The following is a 13,652-nucleotide window of genomic DNA, read 5'->3' on the forward strand; positions in this document are numbered from 1 at the left end:
GGAAACTGCTATGGGAAAGTACCATCTGGTCTACACTGAGTGCATGGGCACCAAGAGACAGAATAATTAATTGACAAGAAGCTTCTAGAAGAGAAACCCCAAACTTGGGAGAAGCTTCCAGAAGAGAAACCCCAAACTTGGAAAAGAAAGGTAGCACAGAGAGTGCTGTAAGGACGGTATTCCTCCAGTATTACCCTCAAGGATTATGTTTCAAATCTGTAAACAGCACTGTCCCTCAGAGGTTATAGGTTACCTTCACATCTGTGCCTTGTGAGTGTTTCCAAGGACAGACCTTACTATGATAGTAGAAACCATGACATGCTCCCAGCATAAGGATGTAAAGTCATAACCGGATTTCTTTCACACCCCATCTTCATCCTTGCAAGTAGCCACTTGGTCATATGTTGCAAGGTAATTTAATAACTCAGTTTCAAGGGATGAATATTTTAAATATATGAAAGAGAAAATATAAGACGATCTTCAAACAAAAATAGTGTAAATAACGCCAGACATCCTGTGGGAAAGCTCTTGAGGGGTAAAATAACTGGCTGCACTTCAAAGAGAAAAAATAATGTATGGAGGAATTTACATTTCTTGAGACCCCAAATGCATACTTTGAAAGAAGTAAGGGAGTCAATTAAAAGAGGTGCTAGAAACTCTGCAACACAACAAAATGTAATTGAATGGATTAACAGCAAATGAAAAAGCAGAGCAAGAGTCCCAATAAATAAAACTATTATAAACATGGGAATACAGAAAGTAGGCTGCTTTTACAGTTGCAGAAGCAGCAATCATCAGGAGCAATACCAGAAAGTCTCTGCTGAAAACGGAAAGAGACAGTATGTAACAGTCTTCGCTAAGTGTTAAAACAGCTTTTACAAGGGTTACGATGAAATGTCAATTTGAAACTAGCAAACAGATTTTCCTCTCAAAGGAGAATCTGATGACTGCTTCTGGGTCAACAATCATTGGGACAATACTTGTCACATCCATTACAATTACTGTGTTTCTGTGACTTGGACTTCTGTCAGGTTAGTACAGCTATGTCATACCAGATGAAAACTAAAAGACGTATCCACTGAGAGTTTCAACCTGGAAAGCTGCATTCTTAGCCATTCTCAACAGCCAAGGAAGACGGATGATGCCAGAAGGCTGTTCTGGGAAGGCAATTCAGCAGAACAATGTTACAGCACATGGGACCAGGCTAAAGCTTGTCCAAAATACTCCTCCCAGCCCCTAAACGATGTGGAGTCCTCACTGCCCACAGTTTTTCTCCTCAGATCTAATGCCACTGCAACTACTACTTGTAACTGTAACTCAAGGTGATTTAGACCAATTAGATTACATTCTGCTCTGAATCACCTTTTAGTTACTTCTCTCACTCTCCCCATCACAGAGAAAGATTGTCTAACAAGGCCGGCCTCTCTAAACTAGCAACTGTAAATATCTTTTCCAACTCTCAAAACTTTACAACTTGGAGAAAAACTAAGTGTCCTGCATTTCTCATTTTGAAGGAAATGCCTGATGGAGAACTGGAAAGTTTACTGCAGTATTTGTAACTGTCCCAAAATCTAGTAACCTTATAGAAAAATATGTGGAGTCCTCCACTCCACATACATTTCCATGGGCATAAAGTCTCTGGAGAGCTAGATACATTCTGAAGAGAACACAAAGGAGACCATGAATTTGTAAAAAAGAAATTACATACAATTTTGAAAACAGGGGTTTTGATTCAGGCAAAATCTCACTTTAGAAGGCTACAACTTCATTACAAAACTGCACAGGTGAGGCAACAAACATTTTAACATGATACTAACATTTATGTTCTGATAAAGTTGGTATCTCATGTAGGAACTTCCATGGGTGGAAGAGAATGGCATGTACTGTATCACAGCAGAATACATTTACCATCAAATATGCAGAAAGCAGTAACTTAAAAAGCTGTTGAGCAGCAAAAAGCACAGCCTCAAAAACAAGGTAAATACCCACACTACGGAACTATGCTGGTTTTATGAAAATCTGTTTTGCAAATATTTATCCCTAACAGTGAAATTACTTACTGGATTTTAGTCTAGAAACCTTGAACTGTTTAGAAAGTTAAGCTTCAACTCCCTTGACATCTCAATAGATTTTTGTTATATTATAAACAATCACTCAGCTGTCTAAACATATGGATTAAAAGTAAAAACAAATTACCGTTTAATTACTACAGCAAATATCTGTGAAATTTGAGAGGCTATTCTTTTGTGCAACAAAGTCACATTAATTCACAGCCTATCAAAACAACCTGTTACTTCATTTGAGATAGAGAATAAATGTCAACAGATTTGTAATAAAAGTCATAAGAGGCGAGACTTCCCCTTTAGCTCAACTAAGCACATTTTGACAGCAGTAGTATTTTTAAAAAATTAAATGCTCAAAAAAGGTGCAGCACCAAAAAAAACCCCAAACAGATCTTATTTCAGTTGCAAAAGCTCACAAAAAGCATGCTGCAATGATGACTCATTCTGAAAGTAAAAAAAAAAATGGAAAGAGATAACGGAAGAATTAGAAAGTGAAGATAACTATTAAGAATTTAAAGCTATTTAAATTAAGTAAGCACAATAAGTTCACTAAGACTCCAAGTACATTTCTCTTCTCAGATTTCACATTATTTGAAGGTTTCAGAAAGAAAATTACAAAGTCTCTGCCAGGTATCCATTTTACAGGCATTTTATCTGAAATAAATACTAATCCCTTTGCATGACTCACTTAATAAACACAGCACTGTATAAAATCCTGGCTAGTTAAAAGTATCTGCAAACTGGCACTTACTGTGCAAAGGTTTTATCTGTAAGGTCCACATGGTTAATCTTCACAATGCATTCATTTTCATGGAACAGACCATCACGCCTGGATCTGCTGTTTTCTTCAATACCACGGATGAAGAGTCCCAGCATCCTAAAAGACAAAAAAAACCCAAAAAAGTGAAATCTATCCTTATTCTGATGATATGAATCTATAGCAACTAAAACTAGATCTTATTCTCTACCGTGTATCAGATGAGACAGAGTAGATCACTATGAAGGGCTTAAACTAGAGAAATGATTTCCAGCTTGATCTTTATCTAAAAGGTAGGGGATTTCAAGAAACACCAAGAAAAATTGCCGGACTCTAATTCTATGCTGCTTGATAGAGCTTGGGGAACCACAGTCCCATAAGTCATACTTGGAGAAACAGAAGAAAACACCTAGATCTCCCTATCCAGTTACAAATCTGAATGTAGTTTAAGCAATATTTTTCTGCAACTAAGCTAGATTAAAATGCTCCAAAGAAAAGCACAAACAGATAAAAATTTTCTAACTCAACTACAGTAAACTGAATTGGCATTAGAAAAAAAAAAACTAAAAATCAAAACCCAAACAAACAAAAAACCCAAAAACCCAAACACTATTTCTACAAATGAAACTTTTTAGTTGCCAAAGTCCCTTGTTTTGATACATGACTAGCAATACTGTTTATTCATGGCGCAGGAGAGCAGCAGAACATCAAAATCTATGTTGTTTGTTACCAGGTTACCTGCAATTTAAAAGCTGAGGTGCAGCACAGAAACTACTGATAATGTGGTAAGAAAACACATATGGGTGGTGCAAAATTCCAGTGTGGCTAACTGCTGGGAACACTAGGCTATTTCTGTCCTACCTGGAGAATCTCTCGACTGCAGACTACAATTCAACATAGATTTATCCAGTGATACCAGCACAATGTCCAAAATGCCTGACAACTGCATGTTTGTGAAGACCTTTTATAATCAAGTTTTACCCACTAAATTTACATACCACATCAGCATTGAAGGCAGATGACCTTTAGCGACCATTTTCTACTGGTTGTACTCCATAAAATATTAATATACAATTTCCAACATGCCAGTATTCCAACCACAAAATGGAAGTCTTGTATTTTTTGTCTCAGATTCATGGCTGCCCCTCATATTTAAGTCTATTCAACAGATTCACAGCACGCCATTAGCTATTTCAAACAACGCTATTATATTCACTGTGCATCTGATTTTAGATTTACTGTATGAAGATTTAAAAATTTATATCGTATCAATGTACTTTAAGTAAAAACTTTGTTCCTATTGACTATTACTTCTCCAAAACATCTAAAACAATAAAAAGATTCAATCACACAAAGGTTCTCTTGCAACCAGTGTTACCCTTCACTCAAGGATTCAAAGGGGCAGTGGTGGTAAGGGGACACAGCCCTTTTGATGAAAATGAGCCACCGAAACCCTAATAAAACATATAATAAAACTATTAACTACACAATACTATATACTGTAAATACTATATTAATACTACAAATACTATATATTTACTATAGAACTAATAAAAATAATTATGTTATGATCCCTGCCCATGGCAGGGGGGTTGGAACTAGATGATCTTAAGGTCCTTTCCAATCCTAACTATTCTATGATTCTATGTAAACCAATAAAAGTAGAGAAATAAAAGAAACTACAAATTAAGTCAGCTGCTCACTAATCCTGTGGTACTTAGATACTGCATCCATATACTGCAATAGGATTGCCACTTATCTGAAACTCATGTGTGCAAGTGGCTTGAGTTACATGTGCTGTGGCAGCTTAAATTCGTTACTCCATTACTTTTTCCCACAGACTCAATTTTAGCATTATTTCAATACACCATTACATTTTAATTTCTCTTCTTAATGATATCTAAGTGCAAAAGAAAGGGGAGAAATTATTTCCATTACTTTTGTAGTTTCTGCAGAAATTAAGATTTTCTCACTTAATACAATGTTTTAACGACCTCTAGAAAAAGCTTGCTCTGCAGCAGCACTGCGCTAAAGCCAGTATTACCTTGTTAGAAGACAATTCTGCAACTGAATTACCAGACCAAGCTAGCCACAGCCAGAGTGTCCCCACAAATTGTCTCTTGTGATTAACAGAAATAAAAGATGCTCTTCTGTACTTTCTCTTATTATGCTGCATTAAAATTTATACACTAGTCTCAGGCTTGATTAAATATGAGGGACAAGTGATATAAGTCACTCTAGTGCTTTTACAAAGATATCGGTATGCTACTGCCAAGGGCCATTAAAATTTCAAAACAACTGTCTGAACCAGTAGTCCACCTGTCAAAAACCCCTTTGCTCCAGGGGATCCCCAAAAGCATTTGCAAATAAGGACATGTTATCATGCATGCAATGTAGACCAAGGAACTCCATTTTTTCTTCACAGAGGTCTTTAGAAGCTGTACCTAACGCATTGACACTTCAGTACAGAAATGTATTACAGTCACGATAATTACTGACTGCAATAGCTTGCAATTTCACCACATTTTTACCTAATGATCGTGAAGTAACAGTGTAAGCCATATAACCTTTATGGCATACCTATAACACAGAACTATTGTCTGCTTTTCATGAAGGGGTAACACACGCAAGTGCCTTTCAAGACAAAGAAGCAGACTGCACAGCCAAGGGCACATCTCAAACTTCCTATAGTTCCCACTGAAGGCCAACTTCGTTCTTGAGACAGTGATGACACTTTTACAGGCAGCAGCTGGATGTCCATTTTCCCTTTTGGTAACAAAAACCTTGTGAATGAATTTGGGTCTACTTACAAACTCAGGTCTTGCCAAGAAAACATTTACACACACAGACCTTTCCAAGGCAATTTAGTCTTTCACATTCTCTGTTCTACATGAAAGTTGACAAGTAAAGAAACACTTAGGAATTAGGCAATTTTTACTTTTGCAATAATTGTCTTTGTGTTACAGGCAGCCATTTTGCTATCAGGTAGTGTCATTTATGGCTCTGGCAATTTCTCATCTCTTATTCAGGGCTGCCAGTGTCAAATTAACTCTCTGGTTAAGGCTCTGCATGTCAAATTTCAGCCTAGAATTTTTGATATTTTAACATCTGAGTTACCTAGCTTGAAAAACAGAATGAAAATGCTGACACTGTCTTAACTACAGTGCATCAATAAGAGCATGCTGCTATAATAGGCTTTTGTGATCTCAACAGACTATGTTAAATCATTTATAATTAAAGTAATTGTATTGTGACAAAGAAAAGTTCATGGTATAGTGCACATTTTATAAACGCTATACAACCAGATCTCAAGGGTGGCTTGAAAAATATAAGGCACGACCAGACAAGAAAAGGGTTTTTTTTATTTTTCTTGTCTGATATGTCACTAAGGAAGGGCCTATGCAGAGAAATTCAACTGGGGATGGGAACAAACAATAAAAAGGAAACTAACCCCTCCCTCCGCCCTGAAACACCCCCCCCAACTAAACTCAAACCCCACACCCACAAAACCAACCTGACACCAGAAATAACAACTAACCCCCTAAGCCTCCACCTTTAGTATTACATTGTTCTACAGAGACTCTAGTTTACCATTCAGAGAATAAAACCAGAGGCAATTAAAATGACATACAGGAACACACAGGCAGGTATTGTCTTATACGTAACTTAGACTAGAAAATATTTTGGTGTGTCATAGATGAGTTTTCATTTGACCATTTATTTCCCTTATAGTTAAATCACAGGTATTTTAAGAGAACTACAGCTGAAAGGCTTTCATTAATATACTTCTAAGCAATGCAGAAAATCCTTACCTTCCACTCAATGATGAAAAAAAGGGTACTACATGTATTCCTAAGGGTCCACCTTCCCCAGAAATCTCCACTGTTTTTGTCAGTTCACTAAAAAAGAGCACAGGGAAACATATCTCATATACTTCTTCACAGAATTCTCTATGTTAAAAATAAACTTCTGATTACTTAGATAGTGAAAAGGGTAGAAGAAATATTCAACTCTGAGCTCACAAATATGTAAAAATACAATGAAATGTAAAATGGCTATCAAATTCTTTAAGTTTTCAGATTAGCATTTGTGTACTTTGAAAGACACCAAGTATTAGATATTTTCCTAAGTCAACCCTTAAGTAAATTAACCAGAATATTAAAGAATAAGCTTTTAAGTCAGGAGAGACTTCATCAGTAAAAAGGAAGGGTTCTTCTACTTGTTCTTAATTTAAGCTCCACATGAGCTGGTTCAGGCAGTTTCCCCATAGGGATACATTATAAACAGAAAGGTCGCACATTAAGAACATCAAGCCAGTAAGTAAATTAGTCAAATCATATTTAAATATCTTGATTTCTACTATCAGTTGCAGAGCCTCACTAACAAAGAGCAAAACCAACTAAAATCCAAAGTGCAACTCAGCTCATTTTATCAGGAAGCTTCCTTCCTGAAACACCATTATCAGAAACTTCTACATTGCCAGATTTTTGCTGTTTCATGGCTATGTGCTGTTTCATTTCCTATTGAGTATTTTACACTGCCAGCCTTCCAGTGACCTTAACTCTATTCTGGGTTATTATAATTTAAAAAGGAAGGTACTTGAATTGGCTAAAACATAAAAAAAAAAAAGAGAGAGAAATGGGTGTAAGGTCTGTATTCAAACAGAACACGTTCCTTCTTTCTATACTTGCCTAAATCCTATTTAAAATCCACTCCCTTCAAATTGTACTGAACACCATCAACACTCAGGATTAGTAACCAGTGGAAAACTACTGTAGTTTTGCACTGCCATTAGAACACCCTAACAACTTCAAGCTGTAAGAAGCTCTGTGCTTGCACACCAGTCCTATAGCCTTTACAGAACACATAAAACTGAATTAAATGGGCACTTTATGGACTCCCACGAGATAAAGACTCGTTCTCAACAGCAGCCTGCACTTAGACTAAGACTTCTGACCTTACTCCAGAAAGCATGCAACAGCTCTAGAAAGCCCACATTTACAAGATAAGATGGCCAAGTTGACTCTTCTGCATCACCCCACCCCCTCCCTCAAATGATTTTTTTCCTAGTACAACTTCCTCTGGGATCAGCTGACTGGTCTCACTGACCCATGGGCTTATCATTGTTGGATATGATGCAAAAATCAGCAGAAACTCACAGGCAGAAGGGATGAATCTGTGACCAGCCCACACACAGTTACACCGGGTTAGCTACAACATAAAAGCACACGGCACAGTTTGGCCCTCTCACAAGGAGGACAATTACTGCAACTGATCCTAGACAAATTCTGGCATTGTGGCTTCCTCGTGATACAAGGATTTTTTTTTATTTTTCTGTAATGAACCTTTATCCAGTTTCATAATGATTAATCAGAAGCAACTTCCCCTAAAATACAATAATTCTTAGCTTAGTCAGCTTAACATGGAATACGCCTATAAAATAAATTTGTATGATTTTCTTCTGGTTTTGGAGCTTGGGCAGGTGTGTGGGTTGTTTGTTGGGAGTTTTGGGGAGGGTTTTTTTTTGTTCATTATTATTCCCAGAAGTCCAACACTGGAATGTGACTGAATTTTATAGAGTTGATTTTCCATAAAATTGAAATGGACAGACCCTGAACAAGAAGCAGCTACCACTGATCCCAATGTAACAGATTTTCATGTTGTTATAATAGACACAATTAACAGGTATTTCTATCTGCTAATCATAAAATCATAGAATAGTTAGGGTTGGAAAGTACCTTAAGATCATCCAGTTCCAACCCCCCTGCCATGGGCATGGACACCTCACACTAAACCATGTCATCCAAGGCTTCATCCTGTATTTCCCCCTCTTCATAAATCAAACAGCAAAATCCTGACAAAATCTTCCTATAAGTTTTTTTTAGGAGACATTTGTTATCTAGTGAAACTGGCCAGAAAAGCTAATGAGGGCTGTTACCAAATGCTCAAAAATTCATGCATAGGAAATCAAATCTTCTTTCAATTCTATCTTCTACTTCCTCCAATTCTCTTAAAAGACAAAAAAAAAAAGTTAAAAACCTACTTTTATTGCCTTTTGAAATTCTATGGAACTAAACCATATGAGCAAATTAAGTAGTCAAATCCTATAGATCCAGAAAATAATCAGAAGTAGTGAATGGGCTTTCATCTGAACAGGGAAAATCTAAGTAAGTTACTGTTGTCCCCACATAACCTCATGTCACTTAAGTACTCCAGGGAAGTTGTCTTCCCAAATAACTATAAAATAGAGCAGGGATTTTTTTTGAGGGCTATCATGACAGACGGGTTAGCTGTCATATTAAATCAATGCACTTGCAGCTATAAGAAGGCTCAAAGCCAAAGACAACATGCAAGTTTAGTTTCAAATCTAACATGAAATCTCCACACTAAGAAAAATAGGTTTCTTTGTGAAAACAAATAGCCCACATGCACATTGTGTATTTGTTTTAAAAACACTGTGGCACAACCTGAAAGTCATGGATGTGAGAAAGCACTACATATCCAGAATAAGAGCCCATTCTGTATGCATATATAAAAGGTACTTTAGAAATATATTTTAATTCAAGAAAAATCTATGAGTCAGAATGACTTCTCAGGACAAAAGCAATTCTTACATCTGAGAGAAAACTGTCCTACATAATAGCTTAATTAGATCTGCGAGGACACATAATTTTTAGAACTATTTTCATTGTTTTGTTTAGGAACCTCAAAGATCAGAGACTTGGGAAAATTTGACGTTATTCACTCATGCTGTCCATCTTTCAGCAAGTTTAATCTGCCCACAAGAACAGTGAATTCCAGCTAGGTACTGCTCCACACTGGTTAGTTTACACTACACTGGAGAAGGTATGCAGGAATAGGGCATGGCTAAAGGAGGTCCTAAACAGGGGGAGCTTTAAGAATACTAATTGCTAAACACTCCAGGCAAAAGGGACAGCAAAATGCTGGACTCTTCAGGTTGACAGAGTCAAGTTCAAAAACTGAAAGAAGGGGGTGGGAGAAAAGTAAAGTGGCTTTCCACTGCTGGTTGCTAGCTATGATACTGACAACAAAGAGGATAATACATACAGATATATTCTTATAGCAATCAAAATAAGTGAACTCTTAAAAAGCATTTATCTCTGTGAAATTTATCAGAACTGCAGGGCTCACCCAAACTAGAAACACAGCACTCAGACTTCTTCATATGCATGCTGGCATCTCCCTTCCCCTCGCTGCACTAGAGGTGCCTCAGAGGTCTCAGCAAAGGGAGGACACCTGCCCAGCATGACCTGACTGTGGCATCCAAGACCACATTCAATATTGTACTATTGATTTTTAACCTGCAGAAGCTGTCATCATTTACTATTTAAATTCTTCGTTGCTTGATGTTTATTGATTTCTGCCAGATTCTTTACAGTCTATCACATTTGTCAGGAAGGCTTGCCATGCATATTATTAAGAATGTTGATGAGTACAGTTTAGCAAAGAGAAGATGTACGTATGTGCATAGTGAGTGTGCACAGAAGTCTATGTGTAACATGGAAAGCAAAACTTAAATGGAGTGCTGCACATATCCAGTGGTAAATCAGTCTGATGTTCAGACTGGCAGTGCCCTTGCTGTTGAATTCTATGGCTCCCCCTTCTGAAATCTGTATCAAGAATTAGCAGTTTGTCAGTTATGCAATGGGAAAAGGTCTGTTAGCTGAAACCTTCTCTGCACTGTCCAATAATACCAAAGAAACAAGCTCAACCACTGAGCACAGATTTGGAAAGACCTCTCCCCAGAAATTGACATTTTGCAGCTCTCCAACCAGACCTAGTTTGCTAAGGCTCTCTGACCTTCCCCAGTGACAAACATAAGGAGAATCTTTGTAGGATATCTCTTGGAGAGTGCAGTAGATGCAGCCTGAAGCAGATTGTTTTGCAACATACTGAAGACAGTACCTTAGGAAAAGCTGCATTCTGCATGGGTTACTGGGGAAAACTTGCCATCATATGCATGTCACAAGAATCTACTGCCCGAGTAAGCACAAATCAAGCATTTCTCATTCCAATGGCATACGCTTTTGCCCTTTTAGTCTTATTCAACACTTGCACGTAAGTCTTCAATCCAGACACAACATGACAAAGTGAAAACTTTAGCATAGATCATTGAATTCCTCATATGTGTTTAAGAAAAGGTATAGATTATTAAGCTGCTGCCTCTGAAAAGAAAAAAATCTCTTAGCTCAGGATGTCAGCATTTCCCTTACAATCAGAAAAGCACAGATGATATTGTGAATGTGTTTTGTGGTGGTGCTGACCACAGCCAAGTAAAAGGCAAAGGAAATGTCACTCTGATGAAGAGTGCTCACAGATGAAGTTATGATGCTGCACTTCCTTGCTTCCCACCCAACGAGCCAATGCTGCTGTTCCAGAGGGGGAAAGCATCTATTAACAAGGGGTGCTGACATCTGGTAGAAAGCACTGGCCTACAGGTAATACCATGATATCAAATGGAATTTTAATGAGGAAGCATGCACAGATTTATCCAAATAAAGAGGGTGGTGACTCTGTCCATGTACTATTTCTGCATACAAAACAGTACAGTAGTTGACAGCACTAAAGTGTCTGTACCCTTCTTCCAGAGGAGCTTCCAGAGTAGCCAGCTCAACTCAAGCTGTCAGCACATTTCCATCTACTTCCTACCCTTTTTCCACATTTTAACTTCCTTCTTCTAAACTAAATGCTCAAAGCTCTGGTGAAAATACCTTGAAAGCCCTGAAGAAGAAATGAGCTCAAGATATTAAATAGTGTGAACAAACTCAAATGATGAAAATCTGTGCAATATCTATCTAGGGATGGAGAGCACCCTATAAGGAGAGAAGAAAGCAACTGAGCATGCCGAATCAAGGAGAAGCAGTTAAGAAAACTGTCCACTCTCTTTTAGAAGAGACAGGCACATTTCATCTTCTCCATTCTATACAAAACTGAACAAACTATCCACAAAGTTTAAATATTTGCTGTGAAATAATGTCAGAATCTTCCAGTTTCAGGTTTGAAGAGGTAATCAATCACCCTCTCCTAACTAAAATGTGTTAATCTAGTAAAGATGCACTGTAATCCAGATTTTTCCCCCTCCATTAATATTAGTTAGTTCTCATAAATTTAACTGTCTAAAGGTTTAGAGAGAAACCACACAGCCTGCATGCACCAGCTCCATGTGTCTTTTTTTCTTTAAATCAAATTGTTCCAATTGTGTGTTATTAGACTAATGAAAGACACAGTAGTTTAAAAAAAATAAAATACTGAGAAGGAAAAGAAATGCTGCAGTTACACTTTAATTATGTACCTACAGTGTTTAAACCAAGGAACTGACCCTGACCTCTGCTAAAAAGAAGTGGGAAGACAGCAAAACAGAACATAATGAAAACTCGCAATGAATTATCTATGCATAAACCACCCTTTGAGTTCCAAATAATCCACTGCTATTAAACGAAACATCCATGTCCAAGCAGATTCATGTTTACTACTCCTTCATGCTTGATTTTACGAGGAAAAGCAAGGTTTTCCAAACCAGTATTTCTGTGTATAAAGTGCTAAGGGATTCAATGTTAAGGGTTGTGACAAATTTATATCTATGTGGAGTATCAAGATCCTACTATTGCCTTAAAAATCTTTCAGTCCTAGTCCAGAATATGAAGGGAAGCAAGGAAAAAATACCACATGTCACATTCATGGCATCAGCTAGTCTTCCCTTGCTCTCAGCATCATCTTTACCACCAAACAAAAAAAAATCCAGCCTCAGAAATTACAAGAAGATTGTCATTAGTCCTGTCTTTATTTATTCCACTAAAAACTCTGCCAATGACCCAATGTTTCAGTTCTCTCTTCTACCAAAGTTCAGTTCTCAAAAGGTCAAATTAAAATTTTCAGACTCCTGAGGGATATAGTCCTGAAAAGTTTCCCAGTACTTTTACAGTGAAATGTTTTAACAGAATCCAAGCAAAGAATTTCCTTCCTACTAGCTCTGAACAGAGAAGCTAAAACTCCTCCATGCTGCCATTCATTTAATTTACCAAATGTGCAACTAATGTTACCTGCTTAAATCAGTGAACGGATTTGCTTCAAATGGAAGTTTTCCTACTTGAGTGAGAAATGCAAACCAAGCCAAGTCTGAAGCCTTTAACTTCAGCTGACAAGGCTTCAGAATAATAAAATATTAATCATGGTATTCTTTTTTTCTGCCTCCTTGTAAAATTGGCTGTAGTTAGAGAAGGGACACAGACCTCAGATAGGTTTGTGCTCTGATGAGAAGCCTCAGGTAATTTTTTTGGATGACTAGTTACTGTTTTGCTTAAGTGGTATAGGTCATAATGATTACCAAACTCAGGGAAGGAATATATTCTAGTGAAGGCAGCAAGAACAATAGCAGTTTCTTTCTTCCATACTAGGGAGTGGCTCAAAATTAGGCTGAAATATTAGCCTTATTAATATCACTTAACATGGCTTATTTAAATGAAGGCTTATCATGATATGGTGGTTCTTCACAGCCCTTGCATCTTTGAAATATCAAAAGACAGTTACCTGCACAAATCAGAATTTATATATATAACTAATACTTTCAGAGAGAACAATGTAAAAGGAGTCAAATTAGATATTAAGATGCTAGTTTTACTACTTGTGGAAAAAAGCTGTTTTATTATTTCATACTATTTTATTAATATAACCTTCTTATATTCACTCAAATTAGGGTATCAGTAAGAAAGATAAATGGTCTCTAGTGGTTCATTTTTCTTTATAAACCTATTACTCCTAAAAAAAAAACTTTTGGGAAAACAGTTTAAAAAACACCTCTTCACATTTAAGGG

The 13,652-nt window shown here is 37.1% G+C and overlaps 1 protein-coding gene across 1 annotated transcript in view; it reads right to left on the bottom strand.

Annotated features, from left to right (window-relative positions):
- Nucleotides 1–13,652, bottom strand: part of PARD3B (par-3 family cell polarity regulator beta) — a 407,455-nt gene that overhangs the window by 220,044 nt on the left and 173,759 nt on the right. The window contains exons 6-7 of the mRNA XM_031045134.2: nt 6,633–6,719; nt 2,815–2,940 (exon numbers count right to left, since the gene is read on the bottom strand). Coding sequence (XP_030900994.1) covers nt 2,815–2,940; nt 6,633–6,719 — 213 coding nt within the window. The remainder of the gene's footprint in view (nt 1–2,814; nt 2,941–6,632; nt 6,720–13,652) is intronic.

The sequence above is a fragment of the Melopsittacus undulatus genome, chromosome 8 (assembly GCF_012275295.1).
Source record: "Melopsittacus undulatus isolate bMelUnd1 chromosome 8, bMelUnd1.mat.Z, whole genome shotgun sequence".
NCBI lineage: Eukaryota > Metazoa > Chordata > Aves > Psittaciformes > Psittaculidae > Melopsittacus > Melopsittacus undulatus.